This window comes from Schistocerca serialis, chromosome 9 (assembly GCF_023864345.2).
Source record: "Schistocerca serialis cubense isolate TAMUIC-IGC-003099 chromosome 9, iqSchSeri2.2, whole genome shotgun sequence".
NCBI classification, from domain to species: domain Eukaryota; kingdom Metazoa; phylum Arthropoda; class Insecta; order Orthoptera; family Acrididae; genus Schistocerca; species Schistocerca serialis.
Genome location: NC_064646.1, coordinates 218869843 through 218891862, shown reverse-complemented (window position 1 = coordinate 218891862; position 22020 = coordinate 218869843). Strand labels below are relative to the sequence as shown.

The 22020-nt window shown below is 42.7% G+C and overlaps 1 protein-coding gene across 1 annotated transcript in view; it reads right to left on the bottom strand.

Annotated features, from left to right (window-relative positions):
* Positions 1 to 10636, bottom strand: part of LOC126419500 (uncharacterized) — a 701445-nt gene extending 690809 nt beyond the window's left edge. The window contains exon 1 of the mRNA XM_050086690.1: positions 9152 to 10636. Coding sequence (XP_049942647.1) covers positions 9152 to 9265 — 114 coding nt within the window. The 5' untranslated portion in view covers positions 9266 to 10636. The remainder of the gene's footprint in view (positions 1 to 9151) is intronic.
* Between the last annotated feature and the right edge of the window lie 11384 nt (positions 10637 to 22020).

The following is a 22020-nucleotide window of genomic DNA, read 5'->3' as shown; positions in this document are numbered from 1 at the left end:
GTCCACGTCAGAGTTTTGACGCGATGTATTTACCGAATACATTCCAATAATGCAATTGTTCTTATTTAGTGAACAAAGGCGTTGTGACATTAACACTTTCACTACAAATTTTTTATTCGGCATGAATGACAATCTACGGTTATTTTCATTAACTTCATCGTCAGAAGGAATGTTGCCCACCGTTTCGTTTTGCAACGCAGTGAGATTGGGATATACCTGTCCCACTGCTATTTGAGGTGCGACCTATTTGTCCCAGCCTGCATTTTTATTTACGATATATACAGGGTGAGTCAGGTGTAGATACATGCTCTGAGGCGCGGTAGCATAAGTGATTCTGAACAGAAAACGTAATATGGACATGTACCTTATTCTAAAAGGTATTCGAGATACAACCCATTTAATGTCACTTTTGTAAGATTTTGTTGAATAACTCGAAAAACGCACTCTCCAGCGAAAATCTGTCGCAGAAAAAAAATTTTCATTTCTTCTCTAGGACTAATAGTTTGCGCGCAGAGGGCGAGAGAACATTGAAAATCTGGCGCGACACACATGTGCTGTAGTTTAGGTAGTTTTAGTAGGCCACTTTGCTGTAGTTTCCCGATTAGATAAGACCTGTATCAAACTGACCGCCTCAACTTCATATACACTACTTGGGTACGTTGTAAATAATAATAATAATAATAATAATAATAATGTTTGAATAATGGAGAAAATAAATAGCAATGTACATTAAATTTGTTCTATCTCGTAAACCACACGGAATAGGGCATATGTCCATACTAATATTATCACCCCTCAAAGCATTTACCTTTGCACCTGAGTCGCCCTGTATTTTCTGAAAGATACTTGTATCCTATATATGATTTGGATCATCCTACTTCTGAAACTGTGTGAAACAGTTTTTGCACAAAGCAGTTAGGCGTATGATACATAGCGACAACATGTAACAAATACCGACTGGTTCGCAGCGAACGTATCGTGGGACATGTAAGTCCGAACTGTAGTGAAAAACAGCTGTGAAGGCAAATTATGCCGATCGACAAAACTTTCATCGACTACTGCACAAACGAAAGACGACGTTGATCGAAACACTTACACTCGCTCTTAAGATCAGAGGCAGGGTCAAGAAAACAAGGCAGAGCGTTCGTACCACTAAGCTATATACAGCAAATGCAATTAAACCCTCTGTAGTAGTTTGGGTGGGGGGAAGAGGTCTGACGATATTTTGCATACTAGCGGTCGTCGACTCCTGCCTGTTATATTTAGTACACGTGCATACGCTAGCAACAAACTTACTAACGTTCTTGCAGACAGTAACACAAGCAATAGGATTGTAACACAGTACATAAACACTCTTTTAATAAAGCTGGTTAGTATGTCATAGACCTTTTTTACTGTATGAACTATCTCCCAACAGCTGTTTTACAGCTAACAAATAGGGTACAAAATTAATAACTGACAATGAAAAAATATTTTACGTTGCATAGAATTCTGTGTGAGGCACGAAAACAGATTTCTTTACAGAGAAACTGAGTTGGTTTTGTTTTAACTCTCCCGCTCTTTCTCCTGATTTTAACATCAATAATAAATGCAACTATTCCTCTTGAATGGCGATATTTTTATTCTATGATATCTTCATTTCCATTCGGAGCGTAACTGAAGTCGGTTCTTAAATTATCACTATATAAAATGCGACTGTCATAGCAACGAAAGATTATTTTTCATCTGTCTTCGGGGATATTCGTTGTTGTTGTTCTGACACCCAGAATCTGTGATGGAAAAGAACGAAACACTACGTAATACTATTTAAATTCTTTGCCCAAAAAACTGCTTTCTCAAAGTTCTTTCAGTGTGCATGCGGCTAGGCAACGAATCACTTACGCAAATTCGGGAAATATTTTTTACACAAACGTAGGTCATCCACGTCCACAATTTGCCAACATGAAGAAAATGCCTGCAAATCTGCACGAGATGAAAAAGCAGCATTTCAGGAGTAGCAGTTACTTTAACTGTTATTTTTAACTGGTTCTATGCGATGGCAGAGTTTTGAAGATATCATATTTAACTACTTTGGTTTGGAAACGTTTTCATGTTTTATTACGGAGCATTGCTATTTACCTCACTATTGAGAAGGTCACCACAACCTTTTGCTTCCGTAGCGATCGAGCATACCTAATCGGAAGAGATACAACAAAATGTCCTAGTTTTCTTGTTTGATGTTACCAAGGAGAGCGGACCAGTTTCGTCAGATATTTGATGTAAAAAGCCGGCCGCGGTGGCCGTGCGGTTCTAGGCGCTTCAGTCCGGAACCGCGGGACTGCTACGGTCGCAGGTTCGAATCCTGCCTCGGGCATGGATGTGTGTGATGTCCTTAGGTTAGTTAGGTTTAAGTAGTTCTAAGTTCTAGGGGGCTGATGACCTAAGATGTTGAGTCCCATAGTGCTCAGAGCCATTTGAACCATTTTTTGACGTAAAAACTGCTTTAACTTTTCGTTTTTATATTACACTGTTACAGAATGTCAGAAAGAATGGCCACTTCTGTACGCTGTTCCAATAACTAAACCTCTCTCGACTTCATAATCAATTACAAACATCGATTTCTGCCGTAATTTTATTATGTAATTTACGCAAGTGACAAATCTCTCTCACAGTGGATTAAAACGAACTGCTTGTATCAAGACATGCCACTTTCCACAGCAACTCCAGCCAGCACAGAAAACGCCTTAAAGGTTAACGGGGCGTTTGTGGCACGCCTCTTTCTGATGGGTAAACACCAACATGGTTTGGGAAAGTGACAGACGATATGAAGGTGCTATCTTCGCAAGGTGAAAGCCGTTAAGCGTTGTGTGTGATAAAGCCTTTACGGCGTACTACACGGGGCTGCCATAAATGTGCCGTCTCGATAATGTATTCTCCAACATGTACGTAAGTTACCGCCGTGCAGATAGGCAGAAAACCGAACTTCTCCGCGTCTTACTTTGATGGTTGTAGTTGTCAAGATGCCACGGGCTAGCCACTTTTGGAGTTCCGCCGCGTACCAGTATCAAGAGAATCTTACTCTTGTCATCTTCGGGATACAATCAGTTATCACATATCATTTATGACCTATGATGCGACTTTTCAACTACCAGTTGGAACTGTACAAACGATATGCCCCGGAACTTAAGAAAAATTAACTATGAAAAAATACACAATTTCATCCTAGGAAAAATGTTAGTTGGGAAGCTGCCGTCAAATTAACGAAAAGGCTTTTGCTTATTTAATCACGATGGGGCATCTTCATACTCTAGGATAAACAGTGCTACAGCCTTAAATATCGAAGCACGTGTGTGCAGTTGCCACGTCATAGTATAGATGGAGTCACGAACGATAGCGGCCGAGTTTAGGCTTGTCCTGAGCAGCTACGTCACCCATACTCCGCCCAACAATGAGCGTTTAGTAGTATTTTGCGCCAATGAGCGTTTATTAGTATTCTGAGCGCTCTGCTCTGAATGCCGTAGTTAACGCAAGCATTAAACGTGATCGTAGCGAGTTGTTTAAGGAATTTCAGTTTCATTTGTTGGGAATTGTTATCGCTGATAGTGCTGTTAAGTGATAAATTCTGCATAAATAAGCGAGAGGCACAATTTGCACGATACACGCTTCCTTCAAGCGGAAAGCATGCGCATGCGCGTACCACACCTGTCGCTTGAAATCATCAACAATGCCATCCCCGTCCGTGCTTCGACATGCGCGAACCGCCATTGTCCGTGGATCGGACTATAGTAATGCCATACTTCGAATTGCTCAACAAAAAAGAGAAAACATTTTTCTTAGCAACAGGGAAAAAATACCACCACAAATCGCAGATGTTCCATTGTCGACAAGTATGGTAGCATGAACCAAGAGGAAAGTAGCTTATCTGGGGGACACTGACGTTTTCACTAACGTCAACAACTGAGTGATCCTTCTTAATATGAAAACAAAGCTAAATTGGAATCCCAGTGTATTCATTGTGGATGGGTTACCAGATAAATCGCCAAACTGGAATCCATTGATCCCTGTGCGCGCAGCGACTGTTCACAGTTTCAGTATCAAGAAAAGGACAGCAATAAGTCGCCAAATCCGTCGTTCATTGGAGCAGACCTACTTTTTGACTGTCGCGTAGTTATAATCAGTGCAGCTGCCGACAGCTCAGTTCTGTTACACATGCATGCCCGTACTATTAATTAGCATTTATACTCCAAACATAGGGTTCTGAGTCGCCTGTTGGCAACTGCCATGATCATGACCACAGAATGATTAAAATTACTTCGGAGTTGACACTTCCCGCGTTGCAGCTGCAGGATCAGAGTGCTCACTTTCACACCCGAAACGTCGTTGTCAGTTCACTTCCAGTTCTTTGTCCGGCATTCTTTCTTATGTGTTTGGATTCCGAACCATAGGTCTGGCACTTTTATTTCCCATATCATCATACACGAGAACCCCCCCCCCCCCCCCCCGCCCACACACAACGATGCAAATGAAACACACCCGTTTCATACACAGCACTAACTAAACGCTACTGCATACTTCCGCACAAGATACGATTCGGCTTCACACAAGCGATAATCATCATCACAAAGATCGGCTTAAATCATATAAGCTTCGCGTGACATTGCGTCAAACACATTTTTTGGAGGCTGGAATTCATCATTGCAACTGCGTAATCTTAGTCAGACATAATAACGTGACTAATCGTTATTCTTTAGCGCAATAGTTAGCGTATTAATCTACCATACTGAAGGTGCTCGGTTCGAACATCGTCTACTGCCAAGGATTTTTTCTTATTTCTGAATATAATCGGATAATATTTTATTCAATTTACTGGTGTAAATGTAGATTTTTTATTTCTAATTCTCTGCCATGTAATTTTCACCAACTTATTAATATTTTTATTTGCGCTTGTTTTCTACCTATCGTTCTTTTTTCGTCACGAATATGCCTGTGTCGTCTATAATCTGCAACTAAATGCCAACGAAGACTGCTCACTGGCTGGTAACGCCGCCGCTCGTGTAGCCAGTGAGAGGACAGTTTCAGGTAACCAATTATGCAAAAAATTAGGTTGCTTTTAGCGCTGAAACTGAACTACTTCTGTCTTGAGTTTGCTCGTAGAAAATGGTTTTCATGGCCGAGAATAAAACGATCATGATTTTAGTTCTGCTGCTGATTGCTGACCACAGCTTTTTCGGACACATTACACATCGCGAGGCTGTGGTTAGCTGAAGACTTGAGTTTAATTTCAGAGCTACAAGATGCGTCTCCTACCGCAGTTCAGTCACTGGTCACTGAAAATCAGCTATCGACAGAACATCTCGCATTTCTGGCGTACCTTACGGCGGCCAGTTCCAACATTGCTCCGCGTTAGACATTTGTGAAGTGACTCGCCGTGTTTGTACGTTACCTACAGGGTGTTTCAAAAATGACCGGTATATTTGAAACGGCAATAAAAACGAAACGAGCAGCGATAGAAATACACCGTTTGTTGCAATATGCTTGGGACAACAGTACATTTTCAGGCAGACAAACTTTCGAAATTACAGTAGTTACAATTTTCAACAACAGATGGCGCTGCGGTCTGGGAAACTCTATAGTACGATATTTTCCACATATCCACCATGCGTAGCAATAATATGGCGTAGTCTCTGAATGAAATTACCCGAAACCTTTGACAACGTGTCTGGCGGAATGGCTTCACATGCAGATGAGATGTACTGCTTCAGCTGTTCAATTGTTTCTGGATTCTGGCGGTACACCTGGTCTTTCAAGTGTCCCCACAGAAAGAAGTCACAGGGGTTCATGTCTGGCGAATAGGGAGGCCAATCCACGCCGCCTCCTGTATGTTTCGGATAGCCCAAAGCAATCACACGATCATCGAAATATTCATTCAGGAAATTAAAGACGTCGGCCGTGCGATGTGGCCGGGCACCATCTTGCATAAACCACGAGGTGTTCGCAGTGTCGTCTAAGGCAGTTTGTACCGCCACAAATTCACGAAGAATGTCCAGATAGCGTGATGCAGTAATCGTTTCGGATCTGAAAAATGGGTCAATGATTCCTTTGGAAGAAATGGCGGCCCAGACCAGTACTTTTTGAGGATGCAGGGACGATGGGACTGCAACATGGGGCTTTTCGGTTCCCCATATACGCCAGTTCTGTTTATTGACGAAGCCGTCCAGGTAAAAATAAGCTTCGTCAGTAAACCAAATGCTGCCCACATGCATATCGCCGCCATCAATCCTGTGCACTATATCGTTAGCGAATGTCTCTCGTGCAGCAATGGTAACGGCGCTGAGGGGTTGCCGCGTTTGAATTTTGTATGGATAGAGGTGTAAACTCTGGCGCATGAGACGATACGTGGACGTTGGCTGCGGTCCACGCAGCTGCAACACGGCGAACGGAAACCCGAGGCCGCTGTTGGATCACCTGCTGCACTAGCTGCGCGTTGCCCTCTGTGGTTGCCGTACGCGGTCGCTCTACCTTTCCAGCACGTTCATCCGTCACGTTCCCAGTTCGTTGACATTTTTCAAACAGATCCTTTATTGTATAGCTTTTCGGTCCTTTGGTTACATTAAACCTCCGTTGAAAACTTCGTCTTGTTGCAACAACACTGTGTTCTAGGCGGTGGAATTCCAACACCAGAAAAATCCTCTGTTCTAAGGAATAAACCATGTTGTCTACAGCACACTTGCACGTTGTGAACAGCATACGCTTACAGCAGAAAGACGACGTACAGAATGGCGCACCCACAGACTGCGTTGTCTTCTATATCTTTCACATCACTTGCAGCGCCATCTGTTGTTGAAAATTGTAACTACTGTAAATTCGAAAGTTTGTCCGCCTGAAAATGTACTGTTGTCCCAAGCATATTGCAACAAACGGTGTATTTCTATCGCTGCTCGTTTAGTTTTTATTGCCGTTTCAAATATACCGGTCATTTTTGAAACACCCTGTATAACCGAGCACAAGACGGTGGCCGATGTGTGGCAACACCGCTGCGGTAAGTGACAAACTCCAACAACCAAGTAATTTTAAATAGACTAAACGTAACAGTAGAAACCTCGATCTGGTCCACTGAACGACGGATTTTGCGACTCATCGCTGTCCTTTTCTTAGTATTGAAACTGAAACAAAGGGGCATGGCAGAGTAGAGCCAAAAGTAGTTTTTCCCCAAGTTCCCTTTCAGCAATCTCATGTTTTCACTCAATTATATATTAAATACTGCTTTATATACACCACCATTGGAAAAAAACTGCACCGGCTATACGTATTTATGAATAGCTAGAGTCCTCAGGTGGTAAGGCACTGAATTCGCGTTCTGGAGGGCGGTGTTTCAAATTCTCGTTCGCCCAACCCAAGTTAGGTTTTCCTAAATGTGTCTAAAGCAAATGCCTTGTTGGTCCCGTAGATGTTCGATTTCTTTGCTCAATTCGAGCTTCAGCTCAATCCTAGCGCCCTCATTGCTTGTTGGTCCCGTAGATGTTCGATTTCTTTGCTCAATTCGAGCTTCAGTTCAATCCCAGCGCCCTCATTGCTGATGGTCGGTAAACACCAATCATCTAATTTTCCTAACTTTTGTGACCTCTTCAGTACTCTGTTCACTTGTAGCACTCCGACTGATCAATTATTAAGTAGCAGGCAACATACGTTATAAAAATGCATTTTCTCTTTTCCACAGCTATTTTAAAAACCTGCTCCAAGAATTCCGGTCATACCTATCAACACTTACAAACTGCTTCTTGTAATCACAAATACTCTCAATATTTGCCTTGTCAATCCTTTTCTTTTTCGGGCACCAATTGCTCTCTATCTGTTCTATCTTATCTGACAATGCTTAATAATCGTCAAGGGACATTCGTGTTAAACTTAACTCGCCATTGCTAGGCTAGTTACTTCGCATTTTGGCTTCTAAAGGAACATCCCTAAACGTTATTCTTCGTATGGACAGCTCCAAACCCTTGGTAGCCACAGTTCCACTATCTGTGCACTTCCTACCCAAAAGGAATAACACTGCCACAGGTATACAATTCTAAATTTTGAGTATTTTTTTCAACAGTCGGGAAGGGCTACATACAGCGAACTTCAAAAAGTGCGAATATATTAAGAGCTCTTGCTGCGTTGCTATGATCACAGTCAATTAATAATCTCTATTAGTACCGAGTGAGCTTCCTTCTGCATATTTAAAAGTAATACTGATCTTTGGCAACTTAAAGACAATTCGGTATTCGTAAAATTGATCCTAGAATGCTACAAAATTTCAGAAAAATCGATAAATTTTTAAGCAAGAAATCCGTGAACGCCAAAATTTTTAACAATAATTGTAGTGTTTATACAGTTACTTCCATCTGCTCACAACTGAGACGTTCCTTGTCCCTTGTCACCTTCACAACCTTCTACAAGAAGTAGCATATCCTGAAATCTTAATGTACGCACAAGTTAGGAGTTGTTTCATTCCTTCCAGGTTGATAGACTGTATAGTCCAACATGCTTAAATAAGAATAAAGTGAAGCTGTACAGATTGTGTCAACGCTAGACTTCGGCGTACGATGTAAAAACGGTGATGGCTGTTGTACTGAAATTCCAAACGTAACCTGTGAAAGTGGAAACCGGTCAGTTGCGGGCAGATGAAATTTACTGTATCTGCAAATAAATTACAACTCTACAAAACATCAAAGGCGTACACAGAATAAAAGAATGTCGTCTCACGATACTACATGTATTTGAGCGTTCTTGATAACAGCTCAGAGCAGCAACTTCTTTAGCATACATGGAAATTATTTTTTATCGTTTAGTACAATGCCTGTTCTGTTTTACGAACACTCTAAGGACTGCGTTAAACCACGAAACAATCGTAAATAAAACAGTTTTACACACTGTTTTAGCATAAGTTTGTCGTTGTTAAATTCGTTTTGCAACATATTACAGTTTCTTCTATCATTCTCTCTCATTCATATTAATAAGAATAATTGTTTAAAAAGTTCTGCTGCCGTGAACAAACAGTAAATGCCTGTCCCTCACCAATGCCAGTATATTCTCTGAACCACAAATATTAGCTGCACAATATGTAAGCATTCTAAAACTTAGTCCTAAATTAAATTAGTGTTAAACTGATGAAACTGAAAAAGTAACTCACCATGAAAACCATGAACCTCGATTGCTGTTGCAGCTCGTCAAACGGAAGAACACCGTTACGTAGGTATCCAAGCAAACTATTCGCTGCTATAATCTCCTCGATACTGTTCAACATTTATCCAAATATTTGTAGTGCACCTTTGAGGCTGGTCGTATAATTTTTGCGAATCTGTCGTCCACAGACGGAAAACTGGGATGATTTCTTGTAATTTGCAACAATGTCTCAAATCGTTCGTTCCTTCTGTTCACACCAGAGTTACTCACTCTAAAGTCAGCGACCTTGTATTGTCAACATACATGAGCATTCGGCTATTATACCGAGATAGGAATTTGAATTTTCATTTGAGTCAAACAATGAAAGTATTATTGTCGTCAAGCGAAGGTCACTTGGGAGGAGGTATCGCGAAGTCTTTCAGGTGCCGATTATTGCTATGATTCGTACAAATTGTCATAATTTATGGGAATACAAATGATAGCTTCAAAGAATGTAAGAAGATAAAGTCACTGAAATGATACGTTGCCAACAAGCAGAATCTGTGCGTTTGCTTCTGTGTAAGGCACTTCATAAACAAAGCGCACAGAAAAAAAGGGAATCAAGCCCGGTCTGTCAGCTAGGATATTCGTTCATGACAAACTGGGTTATGTCAGGCGCGTACATTGGTCGCTCCCTGCTATGTGGTGTGGTCCTTGTATCCCATAAATCTGCTGCCTACAGCTGAAAGACCGTTTCAGAACGTTGTCGCAACTGCATTCCGACGTCTCAAGTGTGTCCGAACTGCATGAACAAAACTAAATAATAACAAAACCGGGCGTCTGCAAAAGAAACAAAAAAAATACCGACTCTAATTATCACCTATCCATGCTCTTGTTTACCACCTTGTACCGCAAATATTATTTGGTACTGCAGCACGAACAAAAATATACTTCTTTCGCACTATCACAGTTGCTCCAGTATTCTTGTACGGCAATGCACACAAGTCCTTTCCGTATAACAGAAGTGTTAATGCACACGAACATGCGGAAGGTACGGGAAATCTACGACATCAAGTAAACAAGCGAGCAGCCTTCTCAGCATGTGCTTCAAAATCAGCTGATTGTTGACTCTTGTCGCTGTCAGTCGAAATAGCAAAAAATATTGATGCGAATCTCACACTAGCACTGTGTTTGTGTCACAGAATCCAAATTCACTCAAAACGATGCACCACGATTTGGACTACCAACAGATAACAGCACATGAGAAAATATACAATAGTTAAAACACTGTTTGATCACACAGGTTCTCTGCTACCGGCAAGGCCACCGTCCTCGCTAAGGCACACGCATAAACACAATGACACAGTACTGCACTGCCCGCCACCGCTGTCATACGCCGCACGCGTCGCGGTGGCAACGCCCTGGCCAGCTCACGCACGTACCGGGTTCCACGCAACTTGTCCCCTGCCGTGCGCTCGCGTCAACACACTTCCCTCTCTCCTTCGTGCTTGCCGCTGTGCGACTGGGCGACTGTCTCGCGGCGACCAGGCGACGGCCTTAGCGCCGCCGCCAGCGCCCCTGGCGGCCGCGCGGTACATCTGTGCAGTGCCTCGCCTCGGCTCGCCCCACCCGGCCAACTTAACCGGCGGATGGACCCACCCGTTGCCCCCACTCTGGGCGCCGCCCAGTCTCGCTCTCCCAGCCGACGCTCCTTTGCCTTTGCTCTGTCCTCCAAACGGTTCTGAGAACTTAAAATCTAGCGTCTGCACTTGTTTTCGTAAAATTCTTTGGCGCTTCAGAATCATTCTACATTTATATCTGCAGCCACAATCTGCAAAGCACTGCGAAGTGCGTGGCAGTGTGTACTTTCCACTGTACCACTTATTACAGCTTTCCCTAGTTCCGTATGGAGCAGGGAAGGAATGACTGTTTATGTGCCTCCGCGAGCGCTGTAATTAATCTAACCTTGTCGTCATTATCCCTTCGGGAACGATATGTAGAGGGTTGTAGTTAGTACCTGGTGTACCGGTATGAAATGAGCGTTAAGATACAAATGTGTCAATGGGGAACATTTGTTGTGAACGAGCCTTAATTTTTTTTTTGTTTGGTTGGTATGACATCTGTCAAAGATATTTAGTATACATCAAGTCATGGAACAAACAAGTGCTGCAGAGTCGCATCGAATGCTTGTCGAGGCATATGGTGATCACGCTCTATCAGGAGCAACATACAAAAGATGGTTTCAATGGTTCAGAAATAATGATTTTGATGTAAGAAATGAAGAACGTGGAAGACCACCAAAAAAGTTCGAAGACGCCGAATTGCAAGCAATATTGGATGAATATGATACCTTGAGTCAGAAGAAAATGGCAGCAATGCTATATGTTGCACAACACACAATTTCTGACCGTTGGAAAGATCCAAAGTATGGAAAATGGGTGCCACAAGAATTGATTGAAAGACAGATGGAAAACCGAAAAACCATTTGTCCAATTTTGCTTCAAAGACATGAAAGAAATTCAATTTTGCATCGAATTGTTACTGGCGATGAAAAATGGGTTTATTTTAAGAATCCTAAACGGGAAAAATCATGGGTTAATCCGGGACAACCATCAACATCGACTGCAAAACCAGATCGAATCGGCAAGAAGACAATGCTCTGTGTTTGGTGGGATCAGAAAGGCGTGGTGTATCATGAGCTTCTAAAACCCGGTGAAACTGTGAATACTAATCGCTACAGACAACACATGATCAATTTGAACTATGCATTGATCCAAAAAAAAAAAAAAAAACAGAATGGGCCAGAAGACATGGCAAAGTAATTTTTTTACACGACAATGAACCTGCACACAAAGCAAAACTGGTTCAGGATACAATCAAAACGCTTGGCTGGGAGCTGCTACCCCACCCGTCGTATTCACCAGACTTGGCCCCTTCCGACTACCATTGGTTTTCATCAATGAGACACACATTGGCTGAGGAACACTTCGATTCCTACGAAGAAGTCGAAAATTGGGTGTCTGATTGGTTTGCTTCAAAAGAAGAACATTTCTATTGGCGTGGTGTCCACAAATTGCCAAGAAAGGTGGTCAAAATGTATAGAAAGCAATGGTGAGTACTTTGAATAAAATGTTTTTACTTTTCAATTCAAAATTAGTGTTTCATTTTCACAAAAAACGCTCATTTCATACCGGTACACCTGGTATATTCCTAGAGTAGAGGTATCCAAATCGCGGCCCGCATCCTGCCCAAAGTAACATTGCGGTCCAGGAAGTGAGCATCCATCAGACGATCGATTGAAAAAAAAAGCAAACACGAAATTCCGTTTACATAAAGTTATGATAAATCGAATATTTTCAGTCTCAAACTCCCGCCTCACTGCGCCATTTTCTCATTGGCCTATCCCGTTCTTAACATCGCCGCCCTTGCTATATGTCAACCCCCCACTGTCTCGTTCTTAGAAACGGCCAATCCGTCAGATGCGCTGACCTGTTACCTAATGGCTACTTAAGTTGTCACTGCGAAACTAGATGTTTAGAGACGTATAATGAAATTAATTTATTGAATTGCAAGGAAATTCTGTGTTAGTTCTGTACAATTGTGGAAATGAATCACCACCATTTTCGGGAATTCCTCAGGGTTCGGATACTGTGTATGGTGATACATATTTTGCAGAAGTAAGGTGGCCCTGTCGACGTCACATGTTAAAGAGATTTCGTAGTATAATTAATGAAGTAAAATCATTCATGATGCCAAAATCAAAAATTGTGCCTGAACTTGGCAATGCTAACTGGGCGGCAGTTTTCACCTTTTTGGTCGATTTGGCTGCTCATTTAGGTGACATGAACAGGTGCCTTCAAGGCAGAAACCTACTTATCATTACAATTGTTTCAAACAATAAACTCATTCCAAATGAAAGTGAAATTATAGCAGGCATAAGCAAATACACACTTTTATTCACTTCAGCACGTAGGCCAAACATAATCCTAAAGACAGGATGAAATACGCAGCCATAATTTTCGATTTTATTTTTTCAGGATTTTCGAAAACATAATCGAAATTTTTGTATTTATGCGACATCTTTTACAAACAATATAGATAGGTTGCCAGAAGGTTTTCAGATGGAGTGCGTAGAAAATAATTATAACAGCCGAGAACGCAAGGTACGTTTATTAAAAGGTGACCGGTTTCCGATCATCACATAATGATCTTCAGATTTACAGCCATACTGATGGCCTGGAGTAAAAGTGCACCCCCAAATTGGGTATTTTTGCAGTATCGCAGTTTTACAGTTACATCTCGTAAGAGACTCAAAAGATCGAAAACATGGTCCTATTAGAAATAGTAGGTTCAAAATGGTTCTGAGCACTATGGGACTTAACATCTGAGGTCATCAGTCCCCTAGAACTTAAAACTACTTAAACCTAATTAACCAAAGGACATCACACACATCCATGCCCGAGGCAGGATTCGAACCTGCGACCGTAGCGGTCGCGCGGTTCCAGACTGAAAAAGTAGGACTTGAATGAGACCAGACGCATATTTTTTGCACCACCCATTCTCACACTAATGCTCTTCAAAGTTGGACAAGTTTTACATATTCATGAAAAACTTTCGGTTTAACTTCTGCCTTTTGGTAACATCATCTAAACTAACCTGTCTACCAATAAAGTGGCCTTGTAAAAGTTATGGAAGAATAAATTCTGCGTTCGATGAGATGAAAGGCTAATTTTTTGGACCGACCACCCGTTTCCGTACAGTTCCACCTTAAAGTTGGATCATTTCTCATCATCAATGAAGACTGTTTGAATTGCTGTCCTTCAATACGTGTTATTTACATTATATTAATCATAGTACTATAGCACTCCAGTGTACTAGTCTTGTAACTGGTAAATACATTTTTTGTGTTAGCAGAAGAGCCAACACCGTGTTACGAGTGGAGGCCGAAATACACGCGTTTTAGCTCACGCAGGCTGGCGCGAGGAGGGAAGGGCTATACTGACGTGAGGTCTAGAACATGACAAGGAATGAGAATTCAGAAAGCGGACGTAATTAGTTTGATACTTAACTTTAATCCATTAATGATGAACGTTGCTCTTGACGGTAAATGATTCACAATTTTATCTGTTCAGAATACATTCAGTAACTCAGTGTGGCGCCTTGCTAGGTCGTAGCAAATGATGTAGCTGAAAGCTATGCTGAACTGTCGTCTCTGCAAATGAGAGCGTATGTAGACAGTGAACCATCGCTAGCAAAGTCGGCTGTACAACTGAGGCGAGTACTAGACAGTCTGACGGCCGGAGTGGCCGAGCGGTACTAGGCGCTGCAGTCTGGAGCCGCGCGACCGCTACGGTCGCAGGTTCGAATCCTGCCTCGGCCATGGATGTGTGTGATGTCCTTAGGTTAGTTAGGTTTAAGTAGTTCTAAGTTCTATGGGACTGATGACCACAAATGTTAAGTCCCATAGTGCTCAGAGCCATTTGAACTTTTTTTTTTTTTTTTTTTTTTTTTTTTTTTTTTTTTTTTTTTTTTGGTAGGGAGTCTTTCTAGACTAGACCTGCCGTGTGGCAGCGCTCGGTCTGCAATCACTGATAGTGGCGACGCGCGGGTTCGATGTATACTAACGGACCGCGGCCGATTTCAAGGCTATCACCTAGTAAGTGTGTTGTCTGGCGGTGACACCACAATATTAATACAATAAAATGTTAAAACTGAGGAATATATAAAAAGATAATATTAAAAGTGGTTTCATATATGATGAGATCCATTCAACTGATATGAAGATGGAGGCAGGATAAGAAACACCATTCTTGAAATCAATCAGTGATGATTATACTTCACAATAATAGAAATTATAGTTAAAAGTATGAAGTGGAAAAAATAGGTAGGTACACAACATCGACGTTTGATTCTCGTTGGGCCACTCGGCTCCTCGAAGTCTATAATTTTTGTCGTCCCATCTATGCGGTCCAGGTCTTGGTCAACATCCGATTCGTCAGTTTCGTCTTGTTGGAGGGAGTTAGTTCAGGCGTTCCCCTTGCAGTTGGCATAAATCAGTGAGCACTTAATCCCAGCCTCTCGTCTCCCACAACCAACTGCAGACCCCTGTTGCATTTGCAGAAAATTGTGGAGAGAAAAGACTATGAAGCTGGTTGCTTGGAGATAGGAACGGGGTCAAGACCAAACTTTGAAGGGTGCCATCTCCAGAGAAGCGGATCTAGCTGGTTTCCTAAACCACATTTGTACTTTTACGAAATTTCTCAAGCAATATTGGCGGATTGCTTCGGACGTTGGTGGTAGGGATACCAGGTTGAATTTGTATTTCACGAGGGCATTGGAAAACAGGTCTAATCGCAATTTATCTAAAGTATCTCCAATCCCATCTCCGTAGAGGGTTGTTAAAAATCGTACGCCAGCTTCGGCAATAGCTTCAGCTTGAGTGTCATGGCCAGCCATAGGTGGTCTAGCGGTTCCAGGCGCTTCAGTCTGGAACCGTGCAATCCTGCCTCGGGCATGGATGTGTGTGATGTCCTTAGGTTAGTTAGGTTTAATTAGTTCTAACTTCTAGGGGACTGATGACCTCAGATATAAGTCCCATAGTGCTCAGAGCCATTTGAACCACTTTTGAGTGTCATGCTCGAAGGAAGGTTTAATTTCTTCTAGAAGACATTCATTGTCGACCATCAACTTGACCACCTTCTTGTCTTGCTTGAGGAGTGCTGAAATTGTCACATCCACTTAATGCCTTCTGGTGTTGTCTGTCAGTTTGAAGCTGTTAGTTCCAAATACTTTTGATGAGGCTTAGGGAAGGCAGGAAAAGGTGTGGATGGGGACTAATCAGCTACCGTTGGCTGCACAGTAAACACGTACACTTTATTTAAGGCGCTGCAGTCATGGACTGTGCGGCTGGTCCCGGCGGAGATTCGAGTCCTCCCTCGGGCTTGGGTGTGTGTGTTTGTCCTTAGGATAATTTAGGATAAGTATTGTGTAAGCTTAGGGACTGATGACATTAGCACTTAAGTCCCATAAGATTTCACACACTTTTATTGAACTTTATTTAAGGAAATAATTTTTAAAAACAATCATTTAAAAAAAACTGACTGTAACACAAGCTACACTGACGGCTGAAGGCCTTATTACGAAAGAATTCAAAATAATTTGTCGGCTGAAGGCCACAAGCAATACTTCAGAACGATTAGCGGCTGAAGGCCTGAATTACAAGTGAGGAAGACAACTACACGTTGAAAATACCAAAATAATTTTTAAAACAAACATTAAAAAAAGCGATTGTAACACAAGCTACACTGACGGCTGAAGGCCTTATTAAGAAGAATTCAAATTATTTGTCGGCTGAAGGCCACAAGCAATAGGAATAATTTAAACAAATATTATTTTTAAACAATTGACACAATCAGACCATATAAAGAAGGGAGTGATCCACATACAGTGCTCCAAGGATCGACCTGAGGAAAGTCCCTACAGCTGCGTAAGCAGTGAGACAGGGAGCCAAGAGTTATGCACACTTAACAGGATGGCAACTCAAACTAGGGACAGCTTAAACGCCGACCAGAACACTCGTAAAATCCACCTAAGATGCGATAACCAATACCACGATAGAATTACAGTTAACATCGTCAAATGACTAGCATTTAATTATCCAAGTTGGCTCCACCAAATCCTAGTACGCAGACTGGGTTAAGACTAAACTATCTATTCAAAATCTGATTAGATGCACATGGAACCAAGAAAGACAATTCGACAAACAACTCAAACAATGCAAAATCAGTCACTGTACAGCAACAAGACGAATTGCACGTAGACATGAACGCTAAGACCACAAAACGGTCGAAAGACGAGATACACGTCGTCCACTGAGACGTCCGACCGAACGACCAACCATCGGTCGTTGCCAATCAACTCCGGCAAGGGAAACGTCAGAGTATAAAACCGCCAACTGAGAGCTTGATGGCATGAGGTCACTTCGACGGACGGCCACTCAAAGAAAGGTGGAGGTTTCGCTACTCGGATTTAACGATCCATTCAACTTGATCTAGGTAAATCGGGTCCCTGACGTGGCCGCTCTCCATGGCGCCGCGTATTGGCGTTGTGCGGACCTAACTGCTGCCCGTCCTAACCAACTGCTTAATCCAGCACGAAGACAGCTCATTCAAACCACAAAATACACACGGATCCCCGAAAACAATACCACAAACAACTCAAACAGTATCAGAACCAGTCACTGGAGCAACAGGACGAATTACAAGTCGACAAAAACACAGAGGAGCCAGAAGCGGTAGGACAACCAAATACACGTCGTCCGCTGACACGATGGACCGAACAACCAACCTACGGCCGTTCCCGCTCAAGTCAGGCATCTAAAGGTCCCAGTATGAATCGTCGACTGACAACTTATTGCCATGAGGTCACTTCGACGGACGGAGACATACAGACCAGTGAAGGTTGCACTACTGGAATGTAACGATCCATTCAACTTAAAGTCACTGAATCCAATCCTCGACCTGGTCGTGAACTCTCACGACCACATCCATCCATCGGGCAGTGCATGTATCGCCAGCTGTCCCGGCGAGTTCAAAATGGTTCAAATTGCTAAAAAAAAAAAAATGGTTCAAATGGCTCTGAGCACTACGAGACTTAACATCTATGGTCATCAGTCCCCTACAACTTAGAACTATTAAACCTAACTAACCTAAGGACATCACACAACACCCAGTCATCACGAGACAGAGAAAACCCCTGCCCCCGCCGGGAATCGAACCTGGGAACCCGGGCGCGGGAAGCGAGAACGCTACCGCACGACCACGAGCTGTGGACTTCAAATTGCTCTGAGCACTATGGGACTTCACTGCTGTGGTCATCAGTCCCCTAGAACTTAGAACTACTTAAACCTAACTAACCTAAGGACATCACACACATCCATGCCCGAGGCAGGATTCGAACCTGCGACCGTAGCGGTCGCGAGCTCCCAGACTGTAGCGCCTAGAATCGCTCGGCCACTCCGGCCGGCTGTCCTGGCGAGAACTTGCGCTGTGCGCACCTGACTGTTGCTCCGTCCCAACTCAACTGAACTACGACACACGACGACCCGGAAATACTAGAGGTCGCTCCAAAGATAGTACCACAGTACTCGCTATCGATAAACGTCGCTGCTGCCACTCACGGACAGACAAAGCGAGTAAACGCAGTGGCGCCAATGAACGCACTAAGGAAACGAGAGGTCACAATCCGAATACACGACGCCAACCTGTCAACGGCAGAAACGCTAGTCGGAGCGCGGCGCATCAGCAGCAGTGTGTGCTTTGCTTTGGTGGAGGCGCTCAGCGTGTTCGATGCTGTCAGTGGGCAGGTCTTCTGAGTAGCCATCAAGCACAACACTTGCAGCGCTTCGGTTGTAGCGCCTTTTTATGTAGTCAACATATTTGGTTAGGATTAGTTCGAATGTTTCACCATTCTTCCACATAGCCAGGTGGAGAATAAATCTACCACCAATGACGAAAGTTGCCCCTTCCAGGTTTACCTCCTTCAGTGGTGTGAACAATTCATATAACACTGACTTGGGAGTCTGACTTGGGAGTGCAAACTGTGTATAGTCTTCTTGGGATATTTTCTTTTCAAGGCCCATCATGTCTTGTAAATAGAGCTGTACAGATTCAGCATACAGAAAATGCCCACTGGCATGAAAATAGGGTAGCATTTTCTTAACAGTGGCGAGGTGCAGTTCCTAATCGCCACGCCTCTCAGTGTGGATGAACTCTTTCCAGCTGCGCCGAAGAAAGAGGGGATAGGGTGCGAGCTCATAATCAAATAATTTTATAAGCTGTTAATCGGATTTCTTGAGGAGTGCTATCCGGTTCCATGGTTCACTGGTACATCCTTCCATCAATGGCCACCTTAGATCTGAATACATGTATACTCATTACTCTTTTTCTCGGACAAACTTGATGTTGTCAAAAGTTTAATCAACCAGAGTGAGTATTGAGGAACTGCCAATTTCAAAGGCTCTGTGCCAACTGATTGAGTTATCTCAGAATGCCTGATATAAAAAATAGTAACAGGAAAAGAATCATGAAACTGAAACCACCCAATAAACTTCTGAAGACCTGCATTGTCATTCTGTATCCCTCGCATCAACATGTATTGCTCACAAACCTCTTCAATCTGCTGGGTCACTGCAGTAACAGCTGGCATGGTCAGAGTCCCTGTACTCAGAATACTGTCTGAAATGCCGCAACTGTGAATGAGCCCGCCAGTACTTTCAAATGAGCGCATTGGTGTCTTTCCAGTCGTCATGTCAGACCATAACCCACTCTAAAACTAATCAGACCTTCTGATAGTAAACCACCCACTGAGTGCAAACTGTGTATAGTCTTCTTGGGATATTTTCTTTTCAAGGCCCATCATGTCTTGTAGATAGAGCTGTACAGATTCAGCATACAGAAAATGCCCACTGGCATGAAAATAGGGTAGCATTTTCTTAACAGTGGCGAGGTGCAGTTCCCAATCGCCACGCCTCTCTCAATGTGGATGAACTGCTTCATCAGAGTAGTCATGTCCAAGTAGAAAATCCATAACTGAAGAGTGGGATCATTTAGCTCCAGATCTTCAAGTTTCTGTGCCAATATCTGCTTCAAAGTTTCATGATCAAGGGTTTTCAAGGGACTTGTTGATGCAGACGGCCTCTCAAGGTGCTAATCTGTTCTCTCATTTCACTCATTCTAGTGAAGATGACGTGCGAGAGCCAAATTGCAAAGGATATGTACACGAACTGCCCTTGCATAAGCACGACCAGCTATCATTTTGGCTCTTGATACTTGCGCATAAGTAACACAGAATATCTCTTACAGCCCATTTCCACTCACAATGTAGCCTATGGCTCCCAAGAATGACATGAAAAGATGATACCGTGCCAACCGTACTGTGACCATTCCCATATGGGAGTCTGGAGGAAAAGATACCACTATCTCACATGCCTTAAGATAAAGTCAAATGTGACAAAAGACATTTTGTTTGATGCTTTTGCATTTGTTAATTCCCTACTCTTCCTCACAACCTACGCTACCAATGTGAGTTGGTCCAACATTAAGGTGAAGCTGTATGGAAATATGGGTGGTCCAGAAATTATGCGTCTGGTCTCATCCAATGCTGAATTTAATGCCGCACGACTTATAATAGGGCCATGTTTTCGATATTGTTAGTCCTTTACGAGATACAACCGAAAAAATACCCCATCTGCACCACTGCCGGGGGGAACCTAGGATTGTCATATTGGGCCACAAATGAAGCCATTAAAACAATAAAACCTTTTGTAGCAATTATTTCAGACTTGGACTTCAAGCCTACTAGCCTGTTAAGGCCGCCTGACGTTCTAGACCACTGTTGCGGCGGACATGAGATTGCTCTGATATTTGCTGGATTCGAGCAACTTTCGCATCTTTTGCTCTCTTAAAACTATGCACTAAATCAGACTTGTTTGCGGAGCTTATAGTAGTAGTTTTAAATATGATTTCCAGTCCGATTTTATTGTTGTATCTCCACCAAAACTCTCCAGCTAGTCCAGGAGAGTCAAGATCATAAACCACGCGCACGATAACACTGGCTCTGAAATGTCACGGAATAATTTATAGACACTAAGGGTTCCGACCATCGCGCCCATGTCGTCTGCATGCTAATCATGTATACCATATTTAAAAATTGTAATAATACTCAAAAAGATACAACTTTCTAAAGTAGCCTACGGTCTTCCTCAGGGCTCAAGCTATCTCCATGACAAATACCATAGGAATCGGTTCAGCGGTAGAGTCGTGAACACTTAACAGACAGTTACTTTCGCATTTATAATTAGTATGGAAGTATGGGCTGGCATTTATTAAATACGTTGAGGAGTGTATAAGCATTGTATTCTAGGTGTTACCCACGGCTGCACTCGCATATCACTGAATTGACGATGTGGGTTTATTGGCCGGGAGACCCCAGTTGTGATGTTCTGGAACCTAATGCAAGTCTTTTTATTTGACGCTGCTTCCGTGACTTGCACGTCGATGATGATGAAAGGATGATAACGCAGAAAAAAAACCAACCCGGCGAGGAGTTGAATCGAGGAGCCTATGGTCATGACACAGCAACGCTAACAGCATGGCGACGAACTCCTGACACAACAAAAATGTTATAAGAGTAGCATGGCGCTCAGCGCCTAAAATGTGACGGACTTGTGGCTGATATTAGTATGGGAGTTTGGATTAAAGACGTAGAGGATTGTATAAACATCATATTCATTACGTTGAATTGTATTATGTAGAATACATCAGACAATAAAAGCATTTTAACAAATATGATGAAGTTCAAAAGCTAGAGAATAAATAGCTTTTTCAAAGAGTCGTTATTGTTCAGTATTTTGTGTTGTATTCTTGGGATCAATAAATATGCTGTACTACACACTTTCTGAAACAGCCTGTGTTCTTCCTCAGCGCTCAAGCTATCTCCGTATCAAAATTGATCAAAAACGGTTCAGTCATGAAAGCGTGACAGACAGTTACTTTCACAATTATGATATTAGAATGGAAGCATAGACGTATCATTGCGAAGAGTCTGACGTTACTGTTGACATTGTCTGCAAGGTCATTAACACAAAGATGAACAGCAACGGCCCCAGCACACTTTCCTGCGCCATACCCGAAGTTGCTTACACATCTGTCGACGACTCTCCATCCAAGACAACATGCTGCATTCTCTCTAGTAAGAAATTCTCAATGCAATCACAAATTTCGTTTGATATCCCGTACAGCTGTTCTTTTCAGAAGTGTAGATGTGATGCTGAGTCAGAACCTTTGCGTAAATCTGAAAATACTGCATCTACCTGACTATCTTGATCCATGACATGTA